This window comes from Equus quagga, chromosome 1 (genome assembly GCF_021613505.1).
Source record: "Equus quagga isolate Etosha38 chromosome 1, UCLA_HA_Equagga_1.0, whole genome shotgun sequence".
NCBI lineage: Eukaryota > Metazoa > Chordata > Mammalia > Perissodactyla > Equidae > Equus > Equus quagga.
Window position 1 is genome coordinate 105,744,823 of NC_060267.1, and position 25,327 is coordinate 105,770,149.

Genomic DNA, 25,327 nt, shown 5'->3' on the forward strand with positions numbered 1-25,327 from the left:
CCCAATTCCAGAGCACTGCTGGCAAAAGCAAAAGTACCAGAGAGAAAATACATACTTTGGGATAAGAAGGATGTTTCTTCAGAGTCTGAAAGAGCTTCTTTTGAAAAATGATTTGATCCACAGCTATGAGGAAAGAATAGCTAGTCACCAGAGTCTTTATCATCTCCTTCCATAGTTTTACTTTCCTAAAAACCTACGTTTCCTGTCTGATGAAACCAATAAAGATACTTTCAACCAAATTTCAGAGCCAAATCTTCTAAACCCACAGTAAAACAGACTTAGCTTTGACAGAGGATAGTTCTTAAATGTTCTAAAAAAGACATGCCATAACCTTAGCTGAATAACCTATACCCTCAAAGCAGGGCTGTACATGGTTTTATAAATTTTCTCCTGAAATTATTCCAACACAGACCCAATTGTTCTCTGGGCATTAATTAATTTTATTTTATTTTTTGAGGAAGATTAGCCCTGAGCTAACTGCTGCCAATCCTCTTTTCGCTGAGGAAGACTGACCCGGAGCTAACATCCGTGCCCATCTTCCTCTGCTTTACATATGGGACGCCTACCACAGCATGGCATGCCAAGCGGTGCCATGTCCGCACCCGGGATCCGAACCCATGAAACCCGGGCCACAGAAGAGGAACATGCGCACTTAACCGATGCAGCACCGGGCTGGCCCCTAATTTATTTTTTCACAAGAAAACACAAAGTAACACTAGGATATAATATTTTTTCTTAAAAAATAAAAAAAAGATTAGGGGTATTTTACTTTTAACATGCATTAATCAGGACCAAAGACTATAACAACATTCTCTAAAAAGCAATTTCAGTTTCATTCTTGTCTCAAGACGGATGGTGCTCCATTTCTAATCTTCATTGCCTTTCTACTTAGAAAATCCATGATTCAGTTCTGAGCCCTTTCAGTATACCCAGAGAAAAGATTTAGTTTACAATATTACCTAGTTGATGCTGACTCTCTCCTGTTTTAAGAATAATTCCCGATGTTTTAAGAAGCTTTACAAAGACACTGTCATTTTCTTCAACTTCACTATGAACACGAGATTTCTTTGTCTTTTTGGAAAGTGGTTGCTTCCTGGCTTCTGAAAATAGACAAAACTTTCAAGAATGTGACAAATAGTCAAGGAAAGATTAAAAAGTAAACCCTAGAATACAAACCCTAAGAGGAAAGTTGATGGATTCCTAAAGAATTACACTGGAATTGATGCTGTCGTGAAATTTTATCTCTAACAATGGTCAGTGATAGTGGTTTTCAAACAAACAAAACAATCAAATGGAATTATTTTCACCTATTGACTTTTCATTTGAAGAATTCAAAATGTGCTACCTGTAACAAGAATAAGCATGGAAATGTTTTCCACTCAAATTCTAAAGCAGTCAGGGTCTTTCAAGCTGTTGTCTGCAAACCACTGCATTGGAATCACTGGGAAGATTAAAATCATTCCTTAGGTCACATCCCAGAGCTACTGAATCACAATCTTGGGGATGGGGCCTAGGAGTCTGAACTTTTCTCAAGTTCTCTAGATAATAATCCTGATGCACATCAAAGTTTGAGAGCCAATGCAGTGCATGCAGGGTAGAAAGAATGGGGCAGGTCCTCTTGCATCATATCTTGGAGTACAAGGCTCAGACTGGTTTCATCCCAAGCCTTTTAACCTACGAAAAGTAATAAACGAAAACAAACAAGGAGTTGAAGTATGACTATCCCCTCTTCTCCTTTACTCATATAACAAGTTAGAATTGCCTTAATAGAGTAGATGAGGGTAATAAATGAAAAAGACCATCACTCTCTTCCTGTCAGAACTCTTAGGCCTCTGTCAACCACATTCTTACATGGACAGAGTCTGCACTATTTCTTTGCCTCTGGTGTGCTTGCTTTGATATGACTCCTTTCCTTCACTCATCATCATCATAGCATTTATCTAGAACATAATTTTTAAGGGAGGAAAGGGGACCATACGATTTTTCAAAGGGTAGGGACTACGTTGTATCTTTCTGTCCTAGCACCTAGATGATGCACAGCAGATACCTTCTGTAATAGTAACTCCTCTTAGGGATGTGGAGCCTGAGGCTAAGAGGCTGTGGGCGTGCCCAACGTCACACATGGAAGTAGAGGCAGACACTCAATCCCAAATCTCCTGAGACTAGATTCTATGTGCTCTATCCGTTAAGACTTGATGACTCCCAGCACCTGAAAGTAGGAAGTCTACGTCTCTTTAAGTGCCTCACACATTTGCTACAGGAAATTAAGCAACAAGTGACTAGACACTTACGGGAGGCATCTTCTGTCGGGCTCTCTTTCTCCTCAGATTTTGACAGTCTTCTTTTGGAAACCATTTTGATCAAAGTCTTCTGCAGTTAAATTACTTTTTAGAGCGAAATCAGAGAACAGAAGTTACCCTCTAGAAGGTAGACAAACTCTGAAAAGCTAAAGCTCTAGCTCAAAGAAAACTACTCCATCCAAAACCAAGGAGGTTCCAGTCTTTACACTAATGCTATCTAAATGCAGGTGCTGAGGAAACTTCCACTCCTCTCTCTGGCCAATACTCTGTTGCTTTCAAGACTTGTTTACTTAGCTGCCTCTTTAGCCAGACCACTTTCTCCTGCTGAAGGATAAAACCCACAGTTCTCTGTCTGACACTCAAGATCCTTTACCATCTAGCCCCAAGCTACCTCTCCTTTAATTCGTTAATCCAATACTATACCTTAGGGACTGTGCTAGGTGCTGGGGTTACAACTATGAACCAGACACGACTCCTGCCCTCAGGGAGCTTACAGTATAGCAACTAGTCTTGATATAGTTATTTAACTACATTTGTGTACATGCTATAAAGGAAAAGCACAGAGTGCTATGCAGGCTCAAAAGGAGCTTTAATCTAGGCGGGGGTGGGGGTGATGAAGAAAAGCAGGGACAATTTCTCAGGAACAATCTCTTTGGGAAGGTGACTTTTAAGCAGGGACATGAGGGTTGAAATAGGAGTTAGCCAGCAGAAGAGGTACAAGTCCAGGCAGAGAAAAACTCAACACTGAACCGGAAGGAACTTGTAGAGTTAGACAGGAGGCTGCGGAGGCAGGGGAGGGCCCGAGCCACAGGACCTTCCAGTCTGTCTCGCAAACCAGAACCTTCCCGGTCCCAGCGCTTTTGCACAAGGTGTTCTTTTCCCCTGAAATGCTCTTATCTGCCTGGAAACGACCAGTCATCCTTAAAGACAGGCAAATGTCATCTTCCCTGAAAAATGTCCCTCCTGTCCCCACGGGAGTTTGCTGCTCCAGCTTCCCTGCTCCAGAGTTTCTCCAGGAGCCCCGACCACATCACACTAGACTGGGGCTCCTTGAGAGCAGGCACTCAGTCTCATTTATCTCCGCATCCCCAGCGCCCAGCAAGTCCCTGGCATAGACAGAATCCCGAGAATATTCGCTTAAACGGGAATGGCCGGCAGGCAGGTAAATACTAAGAGCTAACGAGAACTATTTTAAGTGCTCCACACTCCACACTTCGCTTATTCTTCACAAAGCTTTGTGACGTAGGTACCCTTATTACCCTCCTATGCAGCGGCAGGGCTGGGATTCCAACTGCGACAGTCGGGGTCCAGAATCCGCACTAACTACAGCCTACACTGACCCTTGATTATAACAACGGCTTCCAAGAACGGCTAACCTTTACTATGTACCAGGCACCATGCTGAGAGTTTCTTATTCGCTGTCTCGTTTAATACCTATAACCAGTATCAGCCACTGTGCAGACGGGAAAACTAAGGCAAGTCAGGGCAGTGTGACTTGAGGGCACACGCCCTGAACACGTGCCATATCGTCTCGCTGCCAGAGAAGCCTGAGAGACGGGAGGTGGGGCCGGCCGCCCGGACCCCGTCATCCGGGAGGGCGTCAGAAGTAAAAGCCCTTCTCGTTCCGGCATTTTAACGACGCAGGGAGGTACCTGGGGATTATTCCACGACAGGACAGATGAGGAAGCCGAGGTCCGGGGCGCGGAGGCCCAGAGGGAAAGCCCGGGCTTGGCCGCGGCCTAGAGACAAGGCCACAGTGGCGCGGGGCCTCGACCGACGACGACCGCTACTCAACTCACCCGCCCAGAAGCCGTCGCCGCCCCCCGTTTTCGACTTTCCCGCCCGGCGCGACGTCGCGCTGACGTCATCTAGGCGCGCCGTGCCGTCAACCTTCCGCGCCGGAAGTGGGCGGCCGGGCGGCCCGACTGGTGGCAGTGCGCAAGGGCCTAGGCTGCCGTGGAATCCGGGGCTAGCCAGACTGAGGGGAGTGAGAAGGCCCAGAGGCGAACTCGAAGAGGAGCTTCGGCGCCCCGAAGAGAAACCCGGCTACACCTGCCCGGGAGCCGGCGTTCTGTGAAGATGGCAGGGCCAGAGCTGCTGCTCGACTCTAACATCCGCCTCTGGGTGGTCCTGCCCATCGTTATCATCACCTTTTTCGTGGGCATGATCCGCCACTACGTATCCATCCTGCTTCAGAGCGACAAGAAGCTCACCCAGGAACAAGTCTCCGACAGGTCAGCGCCCTCCCCTCTCTAACGACCTCAGTCCCTCGTGACCTTGGTCAGGAAAGTGTAGGGGGTTATGTTAGTTTACCCGGGTTCGCATCGCAAACTGGGTAACCTTGGCCGAGTTACCTCTGTGTTTCACTTTCGTCATCTGTAGAAGGAGGATGATGACAGGACATGCCTCATAGAGCAAGCAAGAGGATTAAATTTTAGACGATGTCTGTAAAACCTTTAGCACAGGGCTTGGGACGTATTAAATGCTCAAAAACAGGTTGCTGTTAATATTGTTAGGCTAGTCGCCAACCATCGATGGATTTATCAATGAACTATAGATAAGGTGGGTGTGATTATACTCTTTTACCAAACTTTTGTGGTGGCCAGATGAGATACTAAGTAACCAAGTGCTTTGCAAAAGTAAAACTACTATAGAGATGTGAGGGGTTGTAATTATCATTTTCCCTCCTGAAGTGGAGGCAACTTCTTCCTCCTGTGCTTCATTAAAGTATTTATCTATGGAGAGGTAATTTGAGACGGTTTTAGGTGGTATCTAGACGTCTGTCCCCGCCGTAAATAAAATACAATTTTCCCTCAATCATTCCGATTATTTTCAAAGACCATCTCAGATAAATGCTAATATGTCTCTAACACTTCCCTGTCATTTATTAATCTCCCATTTTAACAAAGAGCAAGTCTCAGGTTCAGAACTATCCACTGGCAACAGTATCTAGCTAAAATTTTGTAAGGTTGTTTTGTTTTTATTGTATTCATTATAACAGTTACTTTCTACTTATGGCAAGTAATAGTGGTTTTCCATTTGCCGGTAATTTAAAGGTTTCTTTTAAAGCTTATATAAGCAGAAAAAGTTGAAATATAAGAAATACTAAGTTTTTTTTTTTAAGATTTGCACCTGAGCTAACAACTGTTGCCAATCTTCTTCTTCTTTTTTTTTCTGCTTTTTTCTCCCCAAACCTCCCCAGCACATAGTTGTGTATTTTTAGTTGTGGGTCCTTCTAGTTGTGGCATGTGGGACACCGCCTCAATGTGGCCTGACGAGTGGTGCCATGTCCGCACCTGGGATCCAAACCAGCAAAACCCTAGGCCGCTGAAGCAGAGCGGGTGAACGTAACCACTCAGCCATGGGGCTGGTCCCTGAGATACTAAGTTTTTAATTGTACAAGTACTAGGTGAATAAGACAAAAATCATAACCACGGAATAAGAATACTGAAGTTCGGGAAGCACTGCTTTATCATTTCCAATTGTGCTTCCCAATTATGCTGAGAGTAATAATAATAAACCAACATTTATTAAGCACTTATTCTATGCCAGGCACTCTGCCAAGCAGTTAGATTCATCAACTTATTTAAAATTCAAAGCAACTCTGAGGTTGATGCTGTTGTCCCATTTTATAAAAACAGGCTTAAGAAGTTCCATGATCACACCTGGTGAGTTTCAGGACTTCAGCCCAGTCTTCTGGTTCCCAAGTCTGGAGCTCTTTCTAGTCCACCACAGCAGCCACTTCAATTATTTTTCCATGGCATCAGTTTTAGAACTGATCAGAAGCAGCCTCTTGGAGATAACCTTAAGAAATCAGTTCGTCACAGAAAAGAAGGCTGTAGAAAGATGCAAAGTGGAGAGAGCTCAGACATTCAGCATTTATTTATTTATTGACACCAATAAGTTGTTCTCATTTTATCCTCAAATAGCATTGAGATAATCCTGAACACATTTTTACAGTTGAACTCCCAAGTTCAGTTTTCTTGACCAGGATTCCTGCTGTCATAGATTCTCTGCCACAGTTTTCTACTCATGGTTCACTCTGTAATTTCAGAGTGATGGTTCTGAACGATATCCACCCCCAAGCTCCCTTTTCTAACCTAAAATGGAATTCACAGTTCCTGCAATCTACATACAAGAATATTTAAAAAAAAAAAAAAAAAAAGGCGACATAATGTTCTAATTGTAACAATCAGGAGAAATAAAAGGAAAATACTTTAATTTATATTTCATAAGTGCTTGTGCACAAAGGTCCTAGAAGGTGTAATGCAGAAGTCAGATGCATGCCCCTGGCTATAAAATTGCCATAATTGGGACAGGTTCTATTGTAGGCTGATACATTGTGGTAACTGCTTCAATATCGCAGAAGGCAGTGCTGTCTTAGATGTCACTTTCCTAAATGGTGAACTACTCTTAATAAAGTTCTGAACAAAACAAAGTCCAGGTTTCCCTATGTTTACTCAGTAGTTGCATACTAGGAAGTTTAGTATATATAAAAATCATCATCCCCTCCTCCACAAAAAGTGGAATTAGGTTTGAGACTCAGATGGTTAAAAATGATTTGGTGAGATATTCAAAAGTAGTGTGAGGCATGGCACAGTTCTTTGTGTTGCCCAGCTGTCCCCAGCCTTGTAGGATCCTTAGCGTCCCTTAACCCCTAACAAATGACAGTTTGTGCTCTTTCCTCTCCACCCCATCATTTAGGCAATCAAAAAAGTTCCACAGGTTTTCTTAGGGCCCCCTAGAGGGCAGTACCACCTCCATGGAGAACCACTGCTTTACAGAAAACTCAGCATCTCTGGCCATAAATGCTCCATCGCTTAAGTGAGGTGGTTGGATCATGCCAGCTCTGACATGGTGTGACTGTACCCCACCAGGTCATCTTCTGAGCTGGGGTAGAATGCTGAGCACATGATTCTGAGCTGGCCAAAGTCCAAGGCAAAAGATGTTTTTTAGTTGCAAAACATTTCTCTAAATACAGTCTTCCCTCCATATCCCTGGAGGATGGGTTCCAGGACACAGACACACACACCCACAGATACCAAAATCCGAGGATGCTCAAGTCCCTTGTATAAAATGGCATAGTATTTGCATATAACCTGCACACGTCCTCCCATGTACTTTAAATCATCTCTAGATTACTTGTAATACCTAATACAATGCAAATACTATGTAAATAGTTGTTATACTGTATTGTTTGGGGAATAATGACCAAAAAAAATAGTCTGTACATGTTCCATACAGACACAACCATCATAGGCCTTTCCATCCGAGGTTGGTTGAATCTGCGGATGTGGAACCCGCAGATGCAGAGGGCTGACTGGACAGTTTAAGTTTTCATTAGCCTGAATGATCACAAAATGGGACATTTGGTTTCATAAGTTATTAAGCTTTTACTCAAAACTTAAACTAAAATTTTTCTAAAATGTATTAAACCCAAACTAAAGAATACATAAATAAAATATATTAGACCATATTTGGGGATAGAACATGTGTAAACAGTGGTTCTCAAGCTTGAGGAATATACCTACTCTTTGGAAAGGAAAAGAGCAAACACAGGTCTTTAAGAATATGGAACTCCAGTTTGAGAAATACTGACTTTAAAAACTAAAGTTTTATTTTAAGAAAACGTCTTTCAGTTGCAAATCACCACTGCAAAAGAGAAGCTTTATCTTTATAACCAGTATGACGACTTATTTTTAGGTATTAATGGAAATGAAAATGCAAAATTAAAAATTCCTTGTAGAACCTGTAGACCCCTGAATACATCTGTGGATTTCAGTTTAGGAAACTAAGTGTTTAGAATATACAGGATAAATTAAGCTTGCCTTGATTCAGGATTGAAATGCCTCGAGGTCGTGGTTCTCAACCCCAATTCTACAAAATTGCTCAGCAATTTAGCAAGTATAGGAGATCCATCCGGATTTCTGTTGATTGCAGTGCCTGTAGAAGTCCCGGATTATCTACAGTGAACAAGTTTCTACTGATGACCCACCACAATGCCATATGCTGTAGGGTACAAAACGAGACAAGGTCAAGACCCTACACTCAGGGAGTTTTGGTCCAAGCAATAAAACATACGAAAGGAAAATAATAGATACCATTAATGTAGTGCTTAGGATGTGCCAAGTACAGTGCTACTTACTTTAAATGAGATAAAATATATGAAGAACTTACCTTAAAATCCTTCAGTATTTCTCTTTGGCTCTTTTTTTTTAAATTGTGATAAAATATGCATATCATAAAATTTACCATTTTATCTGTTTTTGAGTGTACAAATTCAGTGGCATTGAGTACATTCACACTGTTTTGCCACCGTCACTACTATCTACTTCGATGGTATTTTGATCATCCCAGACAGAAACTCTGAACCTTTTAAGTAGTAACTCCCCATTCCCTTCTCCCTGCACCACCTCCACCCCACTTTCTGTCTGTGAATTTGACTACTCTAGGGACATCATGTAAGTGGAATCTTACAATATTTGTCCTTTTATGTCTGCCTCATTTCACTTACCATAAGGTTTTCAAGGTTCATCCATGTTGTAGCATGTGTCATAATTTCAGTCCTTTTTATAATGGCTAAATGAAGTGTATAACATGATGATTTGACATATGTATATTCTGTAAATTGTATACCACAATCCAGCTAATTAACACATACATCACCTCACATAGTTACCTTTTTTTTGGTGATGAGAACGCTTAAGGTTTACTCTCTTAGCAAATTTCAAGTACACTCCCCAGCTTTATTAACTGTAGTCGTCATTCTGTACGTTAAATCCCCAGAGCTTACTCATCTTATCACTGAAGACTTGTGCCCTTTGACCAGCATCTCCCCCGTCCCCTAGTAACTCCCATTCTACTTTCTGTTTCTATGAGTTTGCCTTTTTCTTTTTTTTTAGATTCCACATATAAGTGAGATGATACAGTGTTTGTCTTTCTCTCTCTGGCTAATTCTACTTGGTATAATGTCCTCTAGATTCATCCATATTGTTGCAAATGGCAGGATTTCCTTCTTCCTCGTGGCTGAATAATATTCCATTGCATATATATACACCATGTCCTCTGTATCCGTTCATCTATCAATGGGCACTTAGGTTGTTTCCATGTCTTGGCTATTGTGAATAATGCTGCGATGAACATGGGGGTGCAGATGTCTCTTTGAGACTGATTTCATTTCCTGCAGATATATACCCAGAAGTGGGATTGCTGAATCATCTGGTAGTTCTATTTTTAATCTTTTGAGGAACCTTTATACTGTTTTCCGTAATGGATGCACCACTCACATTCACACCAACAGGGTTTCCCTTTCCTTTCCCTTTCGCTCTTTTTTTTTTTTTAAAGATTTTATTTTTTTCTTTTTCTCCCCAAAGCCCCCCGGTACATAGTTGTGTATTCTTCGTTGTGGGTCCTTCTAGTTGTGGCATGTGGGACGCCGCCTCAGCGTGGTCTGATGAGCAGTGCCATGTCCGCGCCCAGGATTGGAACCAACGAAACACTGGGCCACCTGCAGCGGAGAGCGCTAACTTAACCACTCGGCCACGGGGCAAGCCCCTCCCTTTCGCTCTTAAGATAAACATTAAAATACAATGGAACCTTAAAAGGGAAGGAAGTCCTGTCACATGCTACAACATAGATGAAACTTAAGGACATACTAAATGAAATAAACCAGACAAGATCATAACTGTATGATTCCACTTATGTGAGTTATCTAAACTAGTCAAATTCGTAGAAACAGAAAAGAGAATGGTGGTTACCAGGGGCAGGGAGAAGAGGGAAAAAGGGGAGTCATTTATTGTTCAGTGGACAGGGAGTTTGAGATTTCAGATGAACAGTTCTGGAGATCTATTTCACAGCAAGGTGAATATACTTAATACAACTGAACTGTACACTTAAATATGGTAACATGGTAAATTTTATGTTATGTCTTTTATCACAATTAAAAAAAAATACAGTGAGAGCCACATGGCCTTGTAGAGTCCGGCTCTTGCCCACCTCTCACACCTTGTTTTCACCACATTTTCCATAGCTCTCCTTCTTTTGGCCGTATGGCCTTTCTTGGGTCTTCAGAGACGCAGTGCTTATTCCTGCCATAGAGCTTTTGCCCATGCCCTTCCCTCCAGCACATTGCCATGTGAGTAATCTCTACTCATCCTTAAGATTCTTTTTTTTTTTTTGAGGAAGATTAGCCCTGAGCTAACATCTGCCACCAATTCTCCTCTTTTTGCTCAGGAAGACTGGCCCTGAGCTAACATCCGTGCCCATCTTCCTCTCCTTTATATGTGGGACACCTACCACAGCATGGCTTTGCCAAGCGGTGCCATGTCCGCACCCGGGATCCAAACTGGCGAACCCCAGGCCGCTGAAGCACAACATGCGCACTTAACCCCTGCGCCCCCAGGCCAACCCCATCCTTAAGATTCTAATTTAATCATACATCCTCAGCAAAGCTTTCTGTAAGACCTTGACTTCCTGGACTTGGTTAAATCCCCTTTTACACACTCCTATCGTTCATACCATCCCTCACTCCTCCCTAGGACATAACAGGTGAATTTCACGTTTATTCCTGTGGTTCTTTGATTAATGTCTTTCTCCCCGACTGGATTTTAACCTTCATGAGATACTTCCTTTTTGATCACTGTTGTTCATATCACTTAACACAGCTCTCAGAAGCTCAAGAAGTATTTGTTCGAAGAGAATAAATCTGTTATTGTACAGAACATGAGTGGAGGCTTATGGGATTTAAATGAGTTGCCCAAGATCACATACCTAATAAGTGGCAGAACCAGCATTTGAACCCATCTGTCCAACTCCAGAGCTTAAATTTTTCCCTATTATTCTAGACCCAGTGCTGCTTAAACAGTCAGTGGTGAAGGACCAATTTTTTTGTTTTTTAATTTTCGATCTATAGCACATTGATGCTTTTGTGAAATATTTTGATCACGCATATGGGTGTTATGACAATGTGAAATTACTATAAAGGTTTCTAAACCCTTACTCTTAATGTCTGTACTTCTCTCATCACAGACCAGCACTAGTACACAGGCCACACTTTTAGTAGCTTTAAGCTAGCTCCCAGGGTAAAGAACATATTACATGTCACCTCTCCAGGGCTGTGTATAGAGAAGTCAACTGTACAGTATAATGAAGTCAAGAGGAGGAAGACCAGAGAGAATTCCACGAGGGCACCAGGCATCGGTGGAATTTCTCTTCGTGGAAACTCCATGACGTGTTTCATGGAGAAGGTGTTAAGGCATGCGGGGTAGAATTGGTGAAGGAGACGGGCACCAGAGCGTTCCAGGTGTGGAGAAGCTGGAATGTGCGTCAGGTGACAGGGGGACCCTGGGGTGTGGACTCACTGCCTAGAGCAGGTGGTTTGTACCGAGGAGCAGAGAGAAAGTGAGCACAATGTTCTCGTGTTCATTTCTGTCTGGTTTTTTCTTCCCTTCACTCTTCAAGAAGGATTAACTTAAGGGTTCCCCCCCACCACCATTAAAACAACTTTTTAAAACCTAGAAAAAATTAGTATTTTGATCTCTATTGTTTGGTATTTGTATCTTAACACCACCCACTTGTTGTATTGCACTCTGTTATCTTTAATGATTAGTTATGTTCAAATATCACCGAATAATTTCATTTATTAATTCAGTAAGTGTTTGTTGAGAGCTTACTAAGAGTCTCAGTCCTGGGTGGAATTTCTATTTGTTTCTGTCAGATCAGAACCCTGTCAAGTCCTCTACTCATTTCTCTGTGGACTTTAAAAAGTTCCTTCTTTATCCTCACCCTTCCTCCCTCCTCCGGCCCCCAAATCTTCTGAGTAGCATCCAAATGCTACTCTTTCACTCAGAGAATGTTCCTTCTTAGCTCATCATAAAGTAAGAAAAGGCTGAGTGTAACATGCCAAATGTGCCTTCTTCAGACATCTTTGTTCAGAAACGCAGTCACTTTGGAAAAATGCTCTTTTGAAAACTTGATCATTGGGTTAAATGTATTGTGTTGATTTAAGGATACTTGTGTTGTGTGAAAAGTTTCCACACAGAGCTGTGGCCGAATAGGCCGTCTCTTGTATTTAAATAGGTCTTCTACCTTATTCTCTTTCTTCTAGTGTTTCACTTTTAAAAATCTCATTGTCTTGGTTGTATTTTTCAGTCAAGTCCTAATTCGAAGCAGAGTCCTCAGGGAAAATGGAAAATACATTCCCAAACAGGTACTCATTTATCTTTTATTAAAAGCTCCACGATTCACTGTTGAGGGCAGTAGATAGCTGAGTGTTTTATAAGGGGACTCTTTGGGGAAAGCTGAAGGCTGGCAAAGTCGGTAATTAAGCTGTGGCCTGGTGGTGTTTGCTGTCATTGTGACTCCGACCTTCTTAGGAAATTGTTTTTAAATGTGACTCAGCTAAAGTGTCAGGTTGACTGCCAAGTAGGCTGCCAGCTCTGAGTGTAACAGCATATTCCAAGGGCCGTCTGACTAAGCCTCTGGGGAATAATTTGACAATTTGCTATGTCACAATTTTAAGACTTAAAAAGCTCTTTTTTCTACTAGTCTTTCTTGACACGAAAATACTACTTCAACAACCCAGAGGATGGATTTTTCAAAAAAACTAAAAGGAAGGTAGTGCCTCCTTCTCCTATGACTGGTATGTTTATTCCCTTCTCTCATCTTTGAAGAAGATTTTTAACATGAGTTGGGGGAAAGGGAGGCAGGGGGGATGTTGTTTTATTTAAGTGTTAAACTGTAGAAGAGAGCAACCCCTGGGACCCCAGAGATCATCTGTCTAGTACAGGGATCTACGGAAGTGGAGTTCTCTTTTTCAGACAAATCTTCTGGGGACCCCAATGTTTCAAGTGTATTTTTAAAAAGAGCCCTGGGCTGAGGGGCTGGGGAGGCCAGAGCCATTGTCCTTAGGCCACTCCCCTTTGCTGTTCCTCAGGGTCCAAGGCTCTATGGAGCACGGCTGGAAGAGCCCTCCAGTCCCAGCTCCACCCAGAGCCTGCGTCCTCTTGCTGACGGATGGCCCCCAGCTTCTGCCTGATGCGGGGGAGCTCTCACTGCCTCCCCAGATCAGGCATTTCCTTGTCACACAGATTGCTTAGCCCACCTGACAAGTTCTGCTCTTAACGATTTCTTACTTCCACTGATCCCAGTCATGTGAAAAATACAGCATCTTTAAATAACATGAAATAATTTATTATTCTGTGTTGACTGTCCTCTCATTTTAGTACCCATTTCTCTAGGTGGGATAACCAGCTATTTTAAACCCAGACAGAAGGTACTGGAATTGATTTTAATAAGTCTTTTAGAAAACCTAGAAGAAACAAAAGACCAGTAAATATATGAAAAGATACTTGACTTCACTAAAATCCATGGAATGCAAATTAAAACAAGATGTCCTTTTTAGCCCATTAAACTGGCAGAGAATGGAAAGCGTAACCAAAGGCACTGCTGTCAAGGTCGTGGGAAGTTAGGCCCTTTCACTGTTGTCAAGACAGTCTCACAGTATCTGTCAATTTTAAACGTTCAAACCCCGTGACCCAGAAAATCTTCTAAGAGTTTCTCTTACAGAAACACTTACATAAGCATGCAGATTTATGTACAAGATAGTTGTTGGCAGCATTGTTTATTGGCAAAAAAAAATTGGAAACATTCTGCAGGTCCACCCAGAAGTGGTGAGTGTGACCACACAGTGGACTCCTATGCAGACATCGAAAATAATAAGAGCGATATTATGCCAGTGTGGAAATGCCATTCACAGTATAGTAATTTTTGTAAATTAAGCAGAACAGTAAACATAGTATCCCTTCATTGTGTATATATAGAAACTATTTTGTGTATATATATGTGTATACACGTATAGGCATGTATGTATATTTATATATAAAAAGATGGAAGGATATGCAGCAAACAATTAAAAGTGTTTAGAGAGTGGGCTCAGAGGAACTGTCTACATCCTGTGTTTCTCTGTCACTCGAATTTTTTACAATGAACTTATATTACTTTAATTATCAAATAAATAAAAAATTTACAAAAAATCAGCAGGAAGTCCCTGCCAACAGTGGTAAAATGTGGTGATCTCTTCTGTTTTTGTCTTAGATCCCACTATGCTCACAGACATGATGAAAGGCAATGTAACAAATGTCCTCCCTATGATTCTTATTGGTGGATGGATCAACATGACATTTTCAGGCTTTGTCACAAGTAAGTTGCAGACCCCGAAGACTTCAGGTTGACTTCATCTCTGATCCTTTCCTGTGTCCCTGTTCACAGAAATCCAAGTGCTGCTATAAGACACTAATATCTTAGGTCCTCTGTTCTCTAGTGGAAACTGATACCGTTCTTTGAACAAAAGAATTTAGTATGCTATGATTGGATGGCCCTTATCCCAAACTGATTGTAATTTCATGATAAGGATGCTTTTTTACTAATAGGTACTCAAATGAGTGACTTGCTAGTTTGTATCTAAAACTAATTTGGTGTTCTAGATGAGTAGGGTGAGGAGAGGCCTATTTCTATTTTGACTTCATTTCCTAGGTATCAGGGTAAGTCGTTTGTCTATTTGTTTAAGTTGTTTTGATTTGGTTTGAATCAGTTTGGTTTCTTAGTAATATGGTTCTCTGTGTATATATTCCACTTGGGTTTAACAGATTGGTGCAAGTTTATTTTCAAATTTTAGGTCACAGCTCAGTTTGAGTCTCTGCTTCTTAAGCAATAGAGAAGCTGGAGTTGTTCAAGGTTCTATAGTAGAGTCACATTTGACTGATATTTCTTCAGAAATTGACACAAATTCCCTTCTGCAAATCATTTTCCAAAGTCTGTATCTACAGAGTTCCCACCTCCTCAGGGAAAGAAAGTGTGCATTTACATTTAAACTTTTCTAAAAATAAAGAAGCTAGGAGTGATTGTGAGCTTTTTCCTTCTTCTCTGCAGCCAAGGTCCCGTTTCCACTGACCCTCCGTTTTAAGCCTATGCTACAGCAAGGAATCGAACTTCTCACGTTAGATGCATCCTGGTGAGGACTTCCTTTTGTTTCATAAGAGCAAACCAAAATCTAAAACCAATGTCTCTTAAAGAACAGGATTTCCAGTTTGCATACTTCACTGTAATAGGCTTTTGGAGTTTTTCTCATTGAAACTCCACTCAAAATGCCAGGTGGATTATGACAACTTTTATATGGGTCTTCCAAAAGGAGAGAATGTGTCAGCCTCTTTTCTCTAGCTTTTTGGGGCTTGGGAGTAGATGTGTCCACCCCAGAAAAGTTAAAAGATAAAGCCAGGGACTCTCGCCAAGGCGCACCTTTTAGCAATACCTGGAGCTTGTGGGAATGGATGTTTGTATTTTTTTTCCCAAAATACATTACTGCCAATAATAACATGAATCCTTTTCTTTGGTACCAGTCACTGTGCTAGGTGTTTTCCATATATTATCTTATTTTGTCCTCATAGCAACCGTTTGAAGTAAGTGGAGGGATTGAGATTTGACCACAAAATCTGTCCAAATCCAAATAAAATAAATTTACCATTTTATTTTTTAGAGCAGAGTAATAAAACTCAGTCTGAAAAGTTCTTAGAACACTGCTACAGCATCTGGAACCCAGTAGCACTTCTTCATGTGGTCTCTCCAGACTGTTTTGTCTATGGCTTCCCAGAGACTGGCATGAAAAAGAAGCCAGACAGGAGGACCACCAGTGGGAATCTTTCTCACTCCGTAGACTGAGCACAGCAGTCTCTGGCTGTAAGCGGGGGCAGGACAGACCAGATGCTGGGAGACTCTTGACTCTGCACACTTCAGCTAGAGGAGAAGAGCTGGGCTTTGTATGAGTAGCATGACTCGATGAAACCTTGACCTTCCAGGCTCGTTTGGGCTAAACAAAAACTTCATGGGCTGGAGAAAAGCTTTTTTATCTTTTCTCGTCATCTGGGCAGGTATGTGACTGACACGCTCATGTGGACGAAGGAGACTGGAGCCTAGGTATACAGCTAGCTTACCATTAGACACAGATCTGCAGCGTTACCTACAGATAGGTCATTTACTTCCCTGCACCCTGTGGGAGTAACCAGAATAGACCCCAGTTGTGTGATCCAAATACTAGAATGAAGCGTAGATTTCTTTCCTGTATCATTTCTCATACTCTTAGTTTTTATTATTTGCGAGCATGTTTATTTTCTGGGGGCAAGATGAGAAACCTAAACTAAGGAAAGCTTCAGTGATAAAGTTCAAAACTTGGAATGGCTTTCCCAGTAGCTGCCGTCCGCAGTGGGCAGCTGTTTCCTGCAAGCCACCTCCTATCCTTAGTTGTAAGTCTGCAGCTCACCACCTCTTCTGACTTCCTTTAGAGAGTGGGATTCAGGAGAGGAGGCCTCTTTCAATCGTTATTTTACGTACTTCTGTATTGTTTTACGTACTTCTGTATTGTTTGCATTTACTCTATATAACAAGTATCTGTTGTTTTTATAATTAAAAATAATAAATGGCTTGAAAACTCATGTAGAAAAGAAAATTAAACAAAGCTTACCTTCCCTGATGAAATGGAGCACACCAGTCGTGAGTTCGGTTCCTGCTCCCGAATGCAGAAGACTTTATTGCATATGTGGAAGTAGCAGCTTGCCTGCTGAGAGCTGTAACTATTTGTAAGACTGCTTTCATAACTTGCATTTCTTCTTTGGTTGTGCTTTGGATGAATATAGCCTACCCCAGGTGATTTCTTTACATACTCTGAACAATTTTCGGTGGTAGAAAGGCATGCACTACATTAATTCTGAAATAACTACCTATATTGTTTCACTTGTGCTTTGCTAGGGTGAGTTCAGCATCCTGGTACTTCCTCAATGTCTTTGGGCTTCGGAGCATTTACTCTCTGATTCTTGGCCAAGATAATGGTAAGAAGCACATCAGGTTTAATAAGCAAATGCTTTGATAAATGAATCATCCATGCCAGGGCCAGAAGAATCATGTAGGCTGTGCTGTTTGGTAGCATAATCAAATACAAAGCTTCATTCCTTAAACTTGTTCTTAAGTTTCTGAAGTATTCCGAAAGAGTCTTAAAAATTCCAGGGTTGGGGCCGGCCCAGTGATGTAGTAGTTAAGTTTGCACGTTCCGCTTCTGCGGCCCAGAGTTCACAGCTTCAGATCCCAGGCGTGGACCCAGCACCACTTGTCCAGCCACGCTGTGGCAGCATCCCACATACAAAGTAGAGGAGGATTGGCACAGATGTTAGCTCAGCAACAGTCTTCCTCACACACGTGTACACACACAAATTCCAGAGGCAAACCGCAGTTCTGCATTCTCCTCGGCAATCACGGGGACAGTATCCCCCAAATCTGATACCCTCCTGTGTGGGACCGGCACCAGCCATGTAAGCCTGTAAACCTGAAGCTGAAAGAAGACCTGGTTTATCAGTTCATTGACTGGAGTTCTTGCCAGTACTGAGCCTGGCTCTCTTACTTAATGCCTGGGGCCTTGGGCAAGTTACTTAACCAGTCTAATCCTCTGTTGGCTTATCTGTAAAATAGGGACCTTTATAATTAACTTGAGGGTTTGTTGTTAGGAGTGGATGAAGGAGAATACGTAAAGCCCTTAGTGAAGTACCTGGCATACCGTAGTTGCTCAGTAATTTGTGACTGTTGTTGTTGTTGTTTAAATTTAAAATGAAGTTTAGTGCTTCCTTTAGTTATCTTTGTTCTGCGATTATCATCCTCATTTTTCAGAAGAGGTAAAGTGGCTTTCCTGGGATCACGTAGCCAGTGTGTGACAGGGCCAGTCAGTGAATCTGTCATATGGTTCTCTAATCCACTGCGAGCATCTCTAAGTGTTGTGTAAGGACTGTTCTTCCTCAGGGCACTGTGTGCTTGCTGAGCCCTGGCACTCAGTAGGTGTGTCTTACCTGCAGCTGCTGACCAATCACGGATGATGCAGGAGCAGATGACGGGAGCAGCCATGGCCATGCCCGCAGACACCAACAAAGCTTTCAAGGTACACTCACTTCTCCTTCCAGTTTCACTGAAACTCCGAAAGGCCTTACCAGAGTTTCTTTAAAAATGGGTTCCCTGGGAGCCAGCCCTGTGGCCTAGTGCTTAAGTTCACGCGCTCCACTTCCACGGCCCAGGGTCTCGTTGGTTCAGATGCACTTGCTGGGTGCAGATATGGCACCGGTCATCAGGCCATGCTGAGGCGGCATCCCACATGCCTCAGCTAGAAGGACTCACAACTGAAAATACACAACTATGTACAGGAGGGCTTTGGGCATAAAAAGGAAAAATTTTTTTTTAAAATCTTTAAAAAAAAAAAATGGGTTCCCTGAAGTGAGTGTAGTATGTATGGTGCCATCGTTTAAATTTAAATTTAGCAAAAATGTGTTTTAGTTCTCTTATTCCTGAAGCAGAATCATCTGTTAAGTAAATCAGAGATTCTTAGTACTTTCCTGGTTCTCAAATGCTCACCCACATTTAATCAACACTGTAAATGAAGCTGTAAAAACAGTCCAATCAGGTAAACATTTGGAATATTTTGAACTTTTCTGAACTCTGTAGACATCATATGTAAATTTCATTTTAAAAAAATCAACAGTTAGAGCTTTTTCATGAAATGATTCTGGAATTTGCAAAATCCACTATAATTTTTGTACAGCAAAATCTCCCTAATTTTTCATGATAAAAACTAGAAATAGAAGGGACCTTGTTCATCTTGATGAATGGCATCTGAAAATCCCACAGCTAACATCATACTCATACTGAAAACTTTTCCCCTAAGATTAGGAACAAGACAAGGATGTCCACTCTTGCCACTTCTATTCAACGTTGTCCTGGATGTTCTGGCCAGGACAGTTAGGCAAGAAAAAGAAAAGGCACCCAGATTGGAAAGAAAGAAGTAAAACTATCTCTGTTTGCAGATGACATGCTCTTACACACAGAATGTCCTGAGGGATCCACAAGAAACTGTTAGAGCTCATAGACTAGTTCAGCAAGGTTTTAGGATACAAGGTCGATATGCGAAAATCGATTATATTTCTACACACTGATAATAAAAAATCCGAAAATGAAATTAAGAAAACCGTTTCATTTACAATCATATCAAAAAGAATAAAATACTTAGGAATAAATTTAGCAGAAGAAATACAAGACTTGCACACTGAAAATTACAAAACATTGCTGAAAGAAATTAAAGAAGACTTGAATAAATGGAAAGACATCCGTGTTTGTGGATTGGGAGACTTAATATTGTGAAGACAGCAACACTCCCAAACTGACCTATAGATTCAACACAGTCCCCATCAAAATTCCACCTGCCTTTCTTGCAGAAATTGACAAGCTGATTCCAAAGTTCATGGATGGAAATGCAAGGGACCCAGAATAGCCCAAATAATGTTGAATAAGAACAAAGTTGAAGGACTCAAACTTCCTGATTTTAAAACCTTCAGAGCTACAGTAATCAAGACTATGTGGGACTGGCAGAAGGATAGACATATAGTCAGTGGGACAGAATTGAGAGCTCAGAAATAAACTCTTACATTTTTTTTTCTTCCCCCCAAAGTCCCCGGTACATAGTTGTATATTTTTTTTAGTTACGGGTCCTTCTAGTTGTGGCATGTGGGACGCCACCTCACCGTGGCCTAAAGAGTGGTGCCATGTCTACGCCCAGGATCTGAACCAGTGAAACCCCGGGCTGCCGAAGCGGAGCGCACAAACTTAACCACTAGGCCACGGGGCCGGCCCCCAGACCCATACATTTAAGATCAATTGACTTTCGACAAAGGTGCCAAGACAATTCAGTGGGGGAAAGAATAGTCTTATTGCTAACTGGGTCCAGAGTTTCTGTTTCAGAGAATGAAAAATTTTGGAAATAGACATGGTGATGATTTACAACATTGTGAATATAATTAATGCCACTGAACTATATACTTAACAGGGGTTAAAAGTGGCAAATTTTATGTTATATATATATCTTACCACAATAAGAAAAGTAAACAGTTTTTCAAAAAATAAAAATTTTTAAATGGGTCAAAGACCTAAATATAAGAACTAAAACTATAAAGCTCTTAGAAGAAAACATAGCTGTAAGTATTTGTGACCTTGGATTAGGCAATGACTTTTAGATATGACATTAAAAGTATAGGCAACAAAAAGAAAAATAGATGAATGGGACTTTGTCAAAATGGAAACTTTGGTACTTCAAAGGACGCAAAGTGAAAAGGCAACCCACAGAATCTGAGGAAATGTTTGCAAATCATATATCTGATAAGGGTCTAGTATTCAGAATAAAGAACTCTTAGACCTCAACAGTAAAAAGACAACTCAGGGGGCCAGCCCAGTGGCGTGTTGATTAGGTTCGAGTGCTCTGCTTCAGTGACCCGGGGTTCGCAGGTTCAGATTCTGGGCACAGACATGAAAGGATCTTCAACAGGAGTAGCCATTGGAGAAATGCAAATCAAAACCACAATGAGATGCTACTTCATACCCACTCAGATAGTTAGAATAAAAAAGATGGACAGTAACAAGTGTTGACAAGGGTGTGGAGAAATTGGAACCCTCATCCATGCTGGTAATGGTGCAGCCACTTTGGAAAGTGGTTTTTAGCCTTTCCTCAAAAAGTTAAACATAGTTACCATGTCACCCAGCAATTTCAGTCTTAGATAAATATCCAGGAGAATTGGAAACATATGTCCACACAAAAACTTAAGACAGGAATGTTCAGGGGCCAGCCCGGTGGCCGAGTGGTTGGGTTCATACGCTCTGCTTTGGCCACCCAGGGTTTTGCCGGTTGGGATCCTGGGCACAGACATGGCACCGCTCGTTAAGCCACGCTGAGGCGGCATCCCACGTAGCACAACCAGAAAGACCTACTACTAGAAATACAACTATGTACTAGGGAGCTTTGGGGAGAAGAAGAAGAAAAAGAAAAGAAGATTGGCAACAGATGTTAGCTCAGGTGCCAATAAAAAAATAATAAATAAAAATTTAAAAATAAGGATGTTCAGAGCACTATTCATAATAGTCAAAAAGCAGAAACAATGTGGGGCTGGCCCAGTGGCGCAGCAGTTAAGTTTGCACATTCTGCTTCGGTGGCCTGGGGTTCATCTGTTTGGATCCCAGGCACAGACCTTTGCACTGCTTATCAAGCCATGCTGTGGTAGGCGTCCCACATATAAAGTAGAGGGAGATGGGGATGGATGTTAGCTCAGGGCCAGCCTTCCTCAGCAAAAAGAGGAGGATTGGCGGCAGATGTTAAGCTCAGGGCTAATCTTCCTCAAAAAAAAAAAGAAAAAGCAGTAACAATCCAAATATCTATGCATCATCTGATGAAAAGATAAACAAAATGTAACATTTTGGAATATATGTATAATGTATGGACAATGGAATGTATAAGATGGAATATTATTCAGCTATAAAAAGGAATGAAGTACTGAATCATGCTACAATAGGGAGGAACCTTGAAAACATGCTAATTGTGAAAGAAACCAGTAACAAAAGATCATACATTGTGTCCAGAATAGATGAATTCAAAGATACAGAAAGAAAAGAAGTAGTTGCCAGGGGCTGGGGGTCGGGGGCATGGGGAGTGTCTGCTGTTTGATGTGGAGTTTCTTTTTGTGGTGATGAAAGTGTTCTGGAATTAGTGTGATTGTTGCACATCTTTGTGAATCTACTGAAAACCACTAAATTGTACATATTAAAAGGGTGAATTTTATGGCATGTGAGTTATATTTTTAAAAAACCCACACCCATGAGCTGGCGTTTGTATTACATATTAAATTTTTTTTTTTTTAAAGATTTTATTTTTTCCCTTTTCTCCCCAAAACCCCCCAGTACATAGTTGTATATTCTTCGTTGTGGGTCCTTCTAGTTGTGGCATGTGGGACGCCGGCTCAGCGTGGTTTGATGAGCAGTGCCATGTCCGCGCCCAGGATCCAAACCAACGAAACACTGGGCCGCCTGCAGCGGAGCGCGCGAACTTAACCACTCGGCCACGGGGCCAGCCCCTAAATTTCATAAAGTAGTTTTTTAAACCCACTGAAGGCAAAAGTAGTCAGCATTAATAGACTTTTTGAGAAATGTAATTAGTTACCAGCTCCAGTGCCTTGAACAAATTATTCTACCTTAGCTTTAGTCTCCTTGTCTGTAAGTTGGGTGGGGATGAACGGGGCGGATAGCAGCGCCTGCCTCATGGCCTTGAATGAGCCCATCCATGTAAATAGCTTAACCAGCTGGTGGCTTGGAGTGGGTGTGCGCTGAAGGTCAGTGCTGCTCTTGGTGACAGCCCTGGTGTTCTCTTCCTTTGCAGACGGAGTGGGAAGCGTTGGAGCTGACGGATCACCAGTGGGCACTAGATGACGTCGAAGAGGAGCTTATGGCCAAGGACCTCCACTTCGAAGGCATGTTCAAAAAGGAGCTACAGACCTCTATTTTTTGAAGACCAAACAGGGTTTAGCTATGTCAGGACCTCGGAGTAGCGCTTAACCTTGTCACTGCCGTTTGAGCTGGAGCCTCTCAGAATAAAAAGGAGGATGCATGAGCTGGTGGCGGGTGTGCAGGAGGATTGTTCTTGTCTGAGCCGGGTTCTCTTTCACGCTTGACACTAGAGGAAATACGAGGGATGTGTGCTGGGTGACTTACCTGGAAACAGCTATTTTTAAAATGTTTTAAATTTTCCTTCTGGCGACTCTAGTAATAAAAGAGAAAGGGGGAAGACTCAAGCTAGTGATTATATATAAAACTTAGCAAAAATTCAACCTTTGGAAAAAGCATTATCAGTTATAACTAATTATTATGTACAGTCAGCCTGTCTTCTGACCATGGTAAACTCCTGTTCTCTTGGGAGCCAAGCACCCTGTGTTTTACCTTTAATTTTCGTTAGTATTTTTATAACTTTCTTTATACAAATAATACATTTTCATTACTGAAAATTTTGGAACTATGGATGAGCAAAGTGAAATTTCCTGTGGTGTTCATTTTGAGCCTACAGAATGACAAAGAGCAAATGTGTCAAAACCTGATTCAAATAAACTCTTCAGAGTGAATACCCGGGGCCAGGACAGACTTAGCAAACCTTCTATGCTCTCAGTGCTGCCCAGCGAACATCAGGGCCCTGAGACACTGCCAGATTCTCACATGCCTTTGGGATCGTCAGAGAAGGGTTCAACAACACGAGGTCTTGATCTGGACTTCAGAATGTATCTAATCCATTGACGAATCAATGGTGCTGTGCTGTCAATGGCTACTCGGTGGAACAAAAGGCCCCATTTCCCAGTTATTCTGCATAAGAGAGAGTTGACATACCGCTGTAAGAAGGGAAAGAGGGTGATTGCTGGCAGACACATAGTTAAGGGTTGCCCCAGAATAAATCTCTGGATTAACTCTCCCGGGAAAGTGGCAGGGTGCCGTTTCTGTACCAAGAGGCGAATGTAATTTGCATGTTGAGCACTGTAATCAACAACAAATGACTCTTGACTCTACAAATTAAACCATCCTGTTTTCTCTTCTTTGACTATAAAAATGTTGCCTCTATGGGTCACTAACAGCTTTCTGCCAACAGTTATGAGTATCTATTGTGGACTAGTGCTGGAGAGTCTAAGATGAAAAGATGTGACACTTGACCTCAAGGAACTCATAAGAGAGACACATAAGAAATTGGTGGTTCTGAACCCTTTTTTGGGTCACAGAACCTCTTTGAGAATTTGGTGGAAGCTCTGACCCTCCCTTCCAGAGTAGTGTACATGGGCACAGACACAGAGATTTCCCGGGTAACCCAGGGCCATTGATAGGCCTTCCAAAGCCTGTTCTGAGTGACCCATCGACCCAAGGTAAGAAATGTTGATATTTAAAATAGCAGCTTAAACAAAATGTTAAAGGAGCAGGTGTTCACGTGAGAGCTAACTTTTGACCTGGGCCTTACAAGGGTTCTGCAATGTATAAGGGCATCCTAAGCCGAGGGAACAGAAGCAGCAGAGGCCCACAGATTAAAATGTCCACAATTCATCATGCCCGAGGATATGGGGAGTGGTGTGGTATATACGGCTGGAATGCAAGCAGCAACTGGTGACTGACTGACGTCACCCTCATTCCTACAAGGCATCCTCAGAGCATTTCAGTCTGCCTCTTCACCCACAGTGTGTCTTTTTCCCCGTAGCCAAGGTACCTGAGTAAAATGTGAGAGACTTTCCTGACCCATCATGTTGGTGGTCAACGCACATGTCCTTGGCACCAGCAAGTCACAGGGAAAACCAGGTTTGTTCTAGCAGGCTCTTCCCAGAACCAGCACACAAGTCCAGGGAGTGGTGCGTATCGTGTGTGTTTCTGGGAGTTCAATCTGTGCCAAGCTACTAAATGAACATTTTACCTTTTCCATCAACCTGGACTTATCACCCAAAACCGTTTAGGACCATCTAAAATGTCCACTTACTGATCGTGGTGTAGAAGGTGACTTCCCAACACAACTCAGAAAAATAATGAGGACTTAGATTTGAGGCGAGTAGGTAAACGTGCACTTAGGGACAGAAGTCAGTGTGGTTCCCCTGTTTGCTCTGTAAGAATGTGTTGGGCATGCGTGTATGTGAAAGACATGGAGGGTTACTAACCGTGACAAATATTGCAGTTGCAAGTGAGAGAGACTGAACTCAACCTGGCTTAAGCAATTTAAAAAAGAGGAATGTAATTGGCTCAGTAACTGAAATGTCCACTGGTTTGTTGGCTACAGATCCCGGTCCTCAAGTGCTGTCATCGGGACTCAGTTTCTTTATCAAATATGGTTTTTTCGATTCTCAGGCAGTCTGTCTTCTCATGGAGACACCAGCTTAGTAACCCCAGTGAAAAGAAAGTCCCCCTTTCTGAAAAACTTCATTAAAAATCAGGATAATTGATCTGATTAGGATCACATACAAATTCCAGAAACTCCTTAGCCCCACCTAAACTGCAAGGACTGAAGGTGGGATAGGGGTGATTCCCTAAAGGAAAACTGGGGTGTCGCTTCCAGAAGAAAGTGGCATGGGTACCGGCAAGAAAAAATAATGTTTTACCCTTTAATCACCCAAACTGTC

General features: G+C 42.1%; 2 protein-coding genes across 4 annotated transcripts in view; one reads left to right on the forward strand and one right to left on the reverse strand.

The window, feature by feature from the left end:
• Positions 1-4,120, reverse strand: part of FANCD2 (FA complementation group D2) — a 47,911-nt gene extending 43,791 nt beyond the window's left edge. For 2 of the 3 annotated variants that reach the window (XM_046668567.1, XM_046668549.1), the window contains exons 1-4: positions 3,953-4,104; positions 2,292-2,384; positions 960-1,100; positions 56-123 (exon numbers count right to left, since the gene is read on the reverse strand). In XM_046668567.1, the coding sequence (XP_046524523.1) occupies positions 56-123; positions 960-1,100; positions 2,292-2,355 (273 nt within the window). In that variant the 5' untranslated portion in view covers positions 2,356-2,384; positions 3,953-4,104. Of the gene's footprint in view, positions 1-55; positions 124-959; positions 1,101-2,291; positions 2,385-3,952 lie in introns of all 3 variants that reach the window. The other variant, XM_046668557.1, reaches the window with a different exon arrangement.
• A 76-nt stretch (positions 4,121-4,196) lies between these two features.
• On the forward strand, positions 4,197-23,773 carry EMC3 (ER membrane protein complex subunit 3). The gene is made up of 8 exons (XM_046668579.1): positions 4,197-4,534; positions 12,450-12,507; positions 12,846-12,939; positions 14,394-14,498; positions 15,228-15,309; positions 17,097-17,176; positions 18,188-18,270; positions 22,576-23,773. The coding sequence occupies exons 1-8, from the start codon at positions 4,380-4,382 to the stop codon at positions 22,702-22,704; spliced, it is 786 nt and encodes a 261-aa protein (XP_046524535.1). The 5' UTR covers positions 4,197-4,379; the 3' UTR covers positions 22,705-23,773.
• The last annotated feature ends 1,554 nt before the right edge of the window (positions 23,774-25,327 follow it).

Excerpts from the sequence above, each read along its gene's own strand:
- EMC3 (XM_046668579.1), top strand. The coding sequence starts at position 4,380 with ATGGCAGGGCCAGAGCTGCTGCTCGACTCTAACATCCGCCTCTGGGTG. Across the intron at positions 12,508-12,845 it reads GAAAATACATTCCCAAACAG|TCTTTCTTGACACGAAAATA; the intron begins GTACTCATTTAT and ends TTTTTCTACTAG. Across the intron at positions 15,310-17,096 it reads CTCACGTTAGATGCATCCTG|GGTGAGTTCAGCATCCTGGT; the intron begins GTGAGGACTTCC and ends GTGCTTTGCTAG.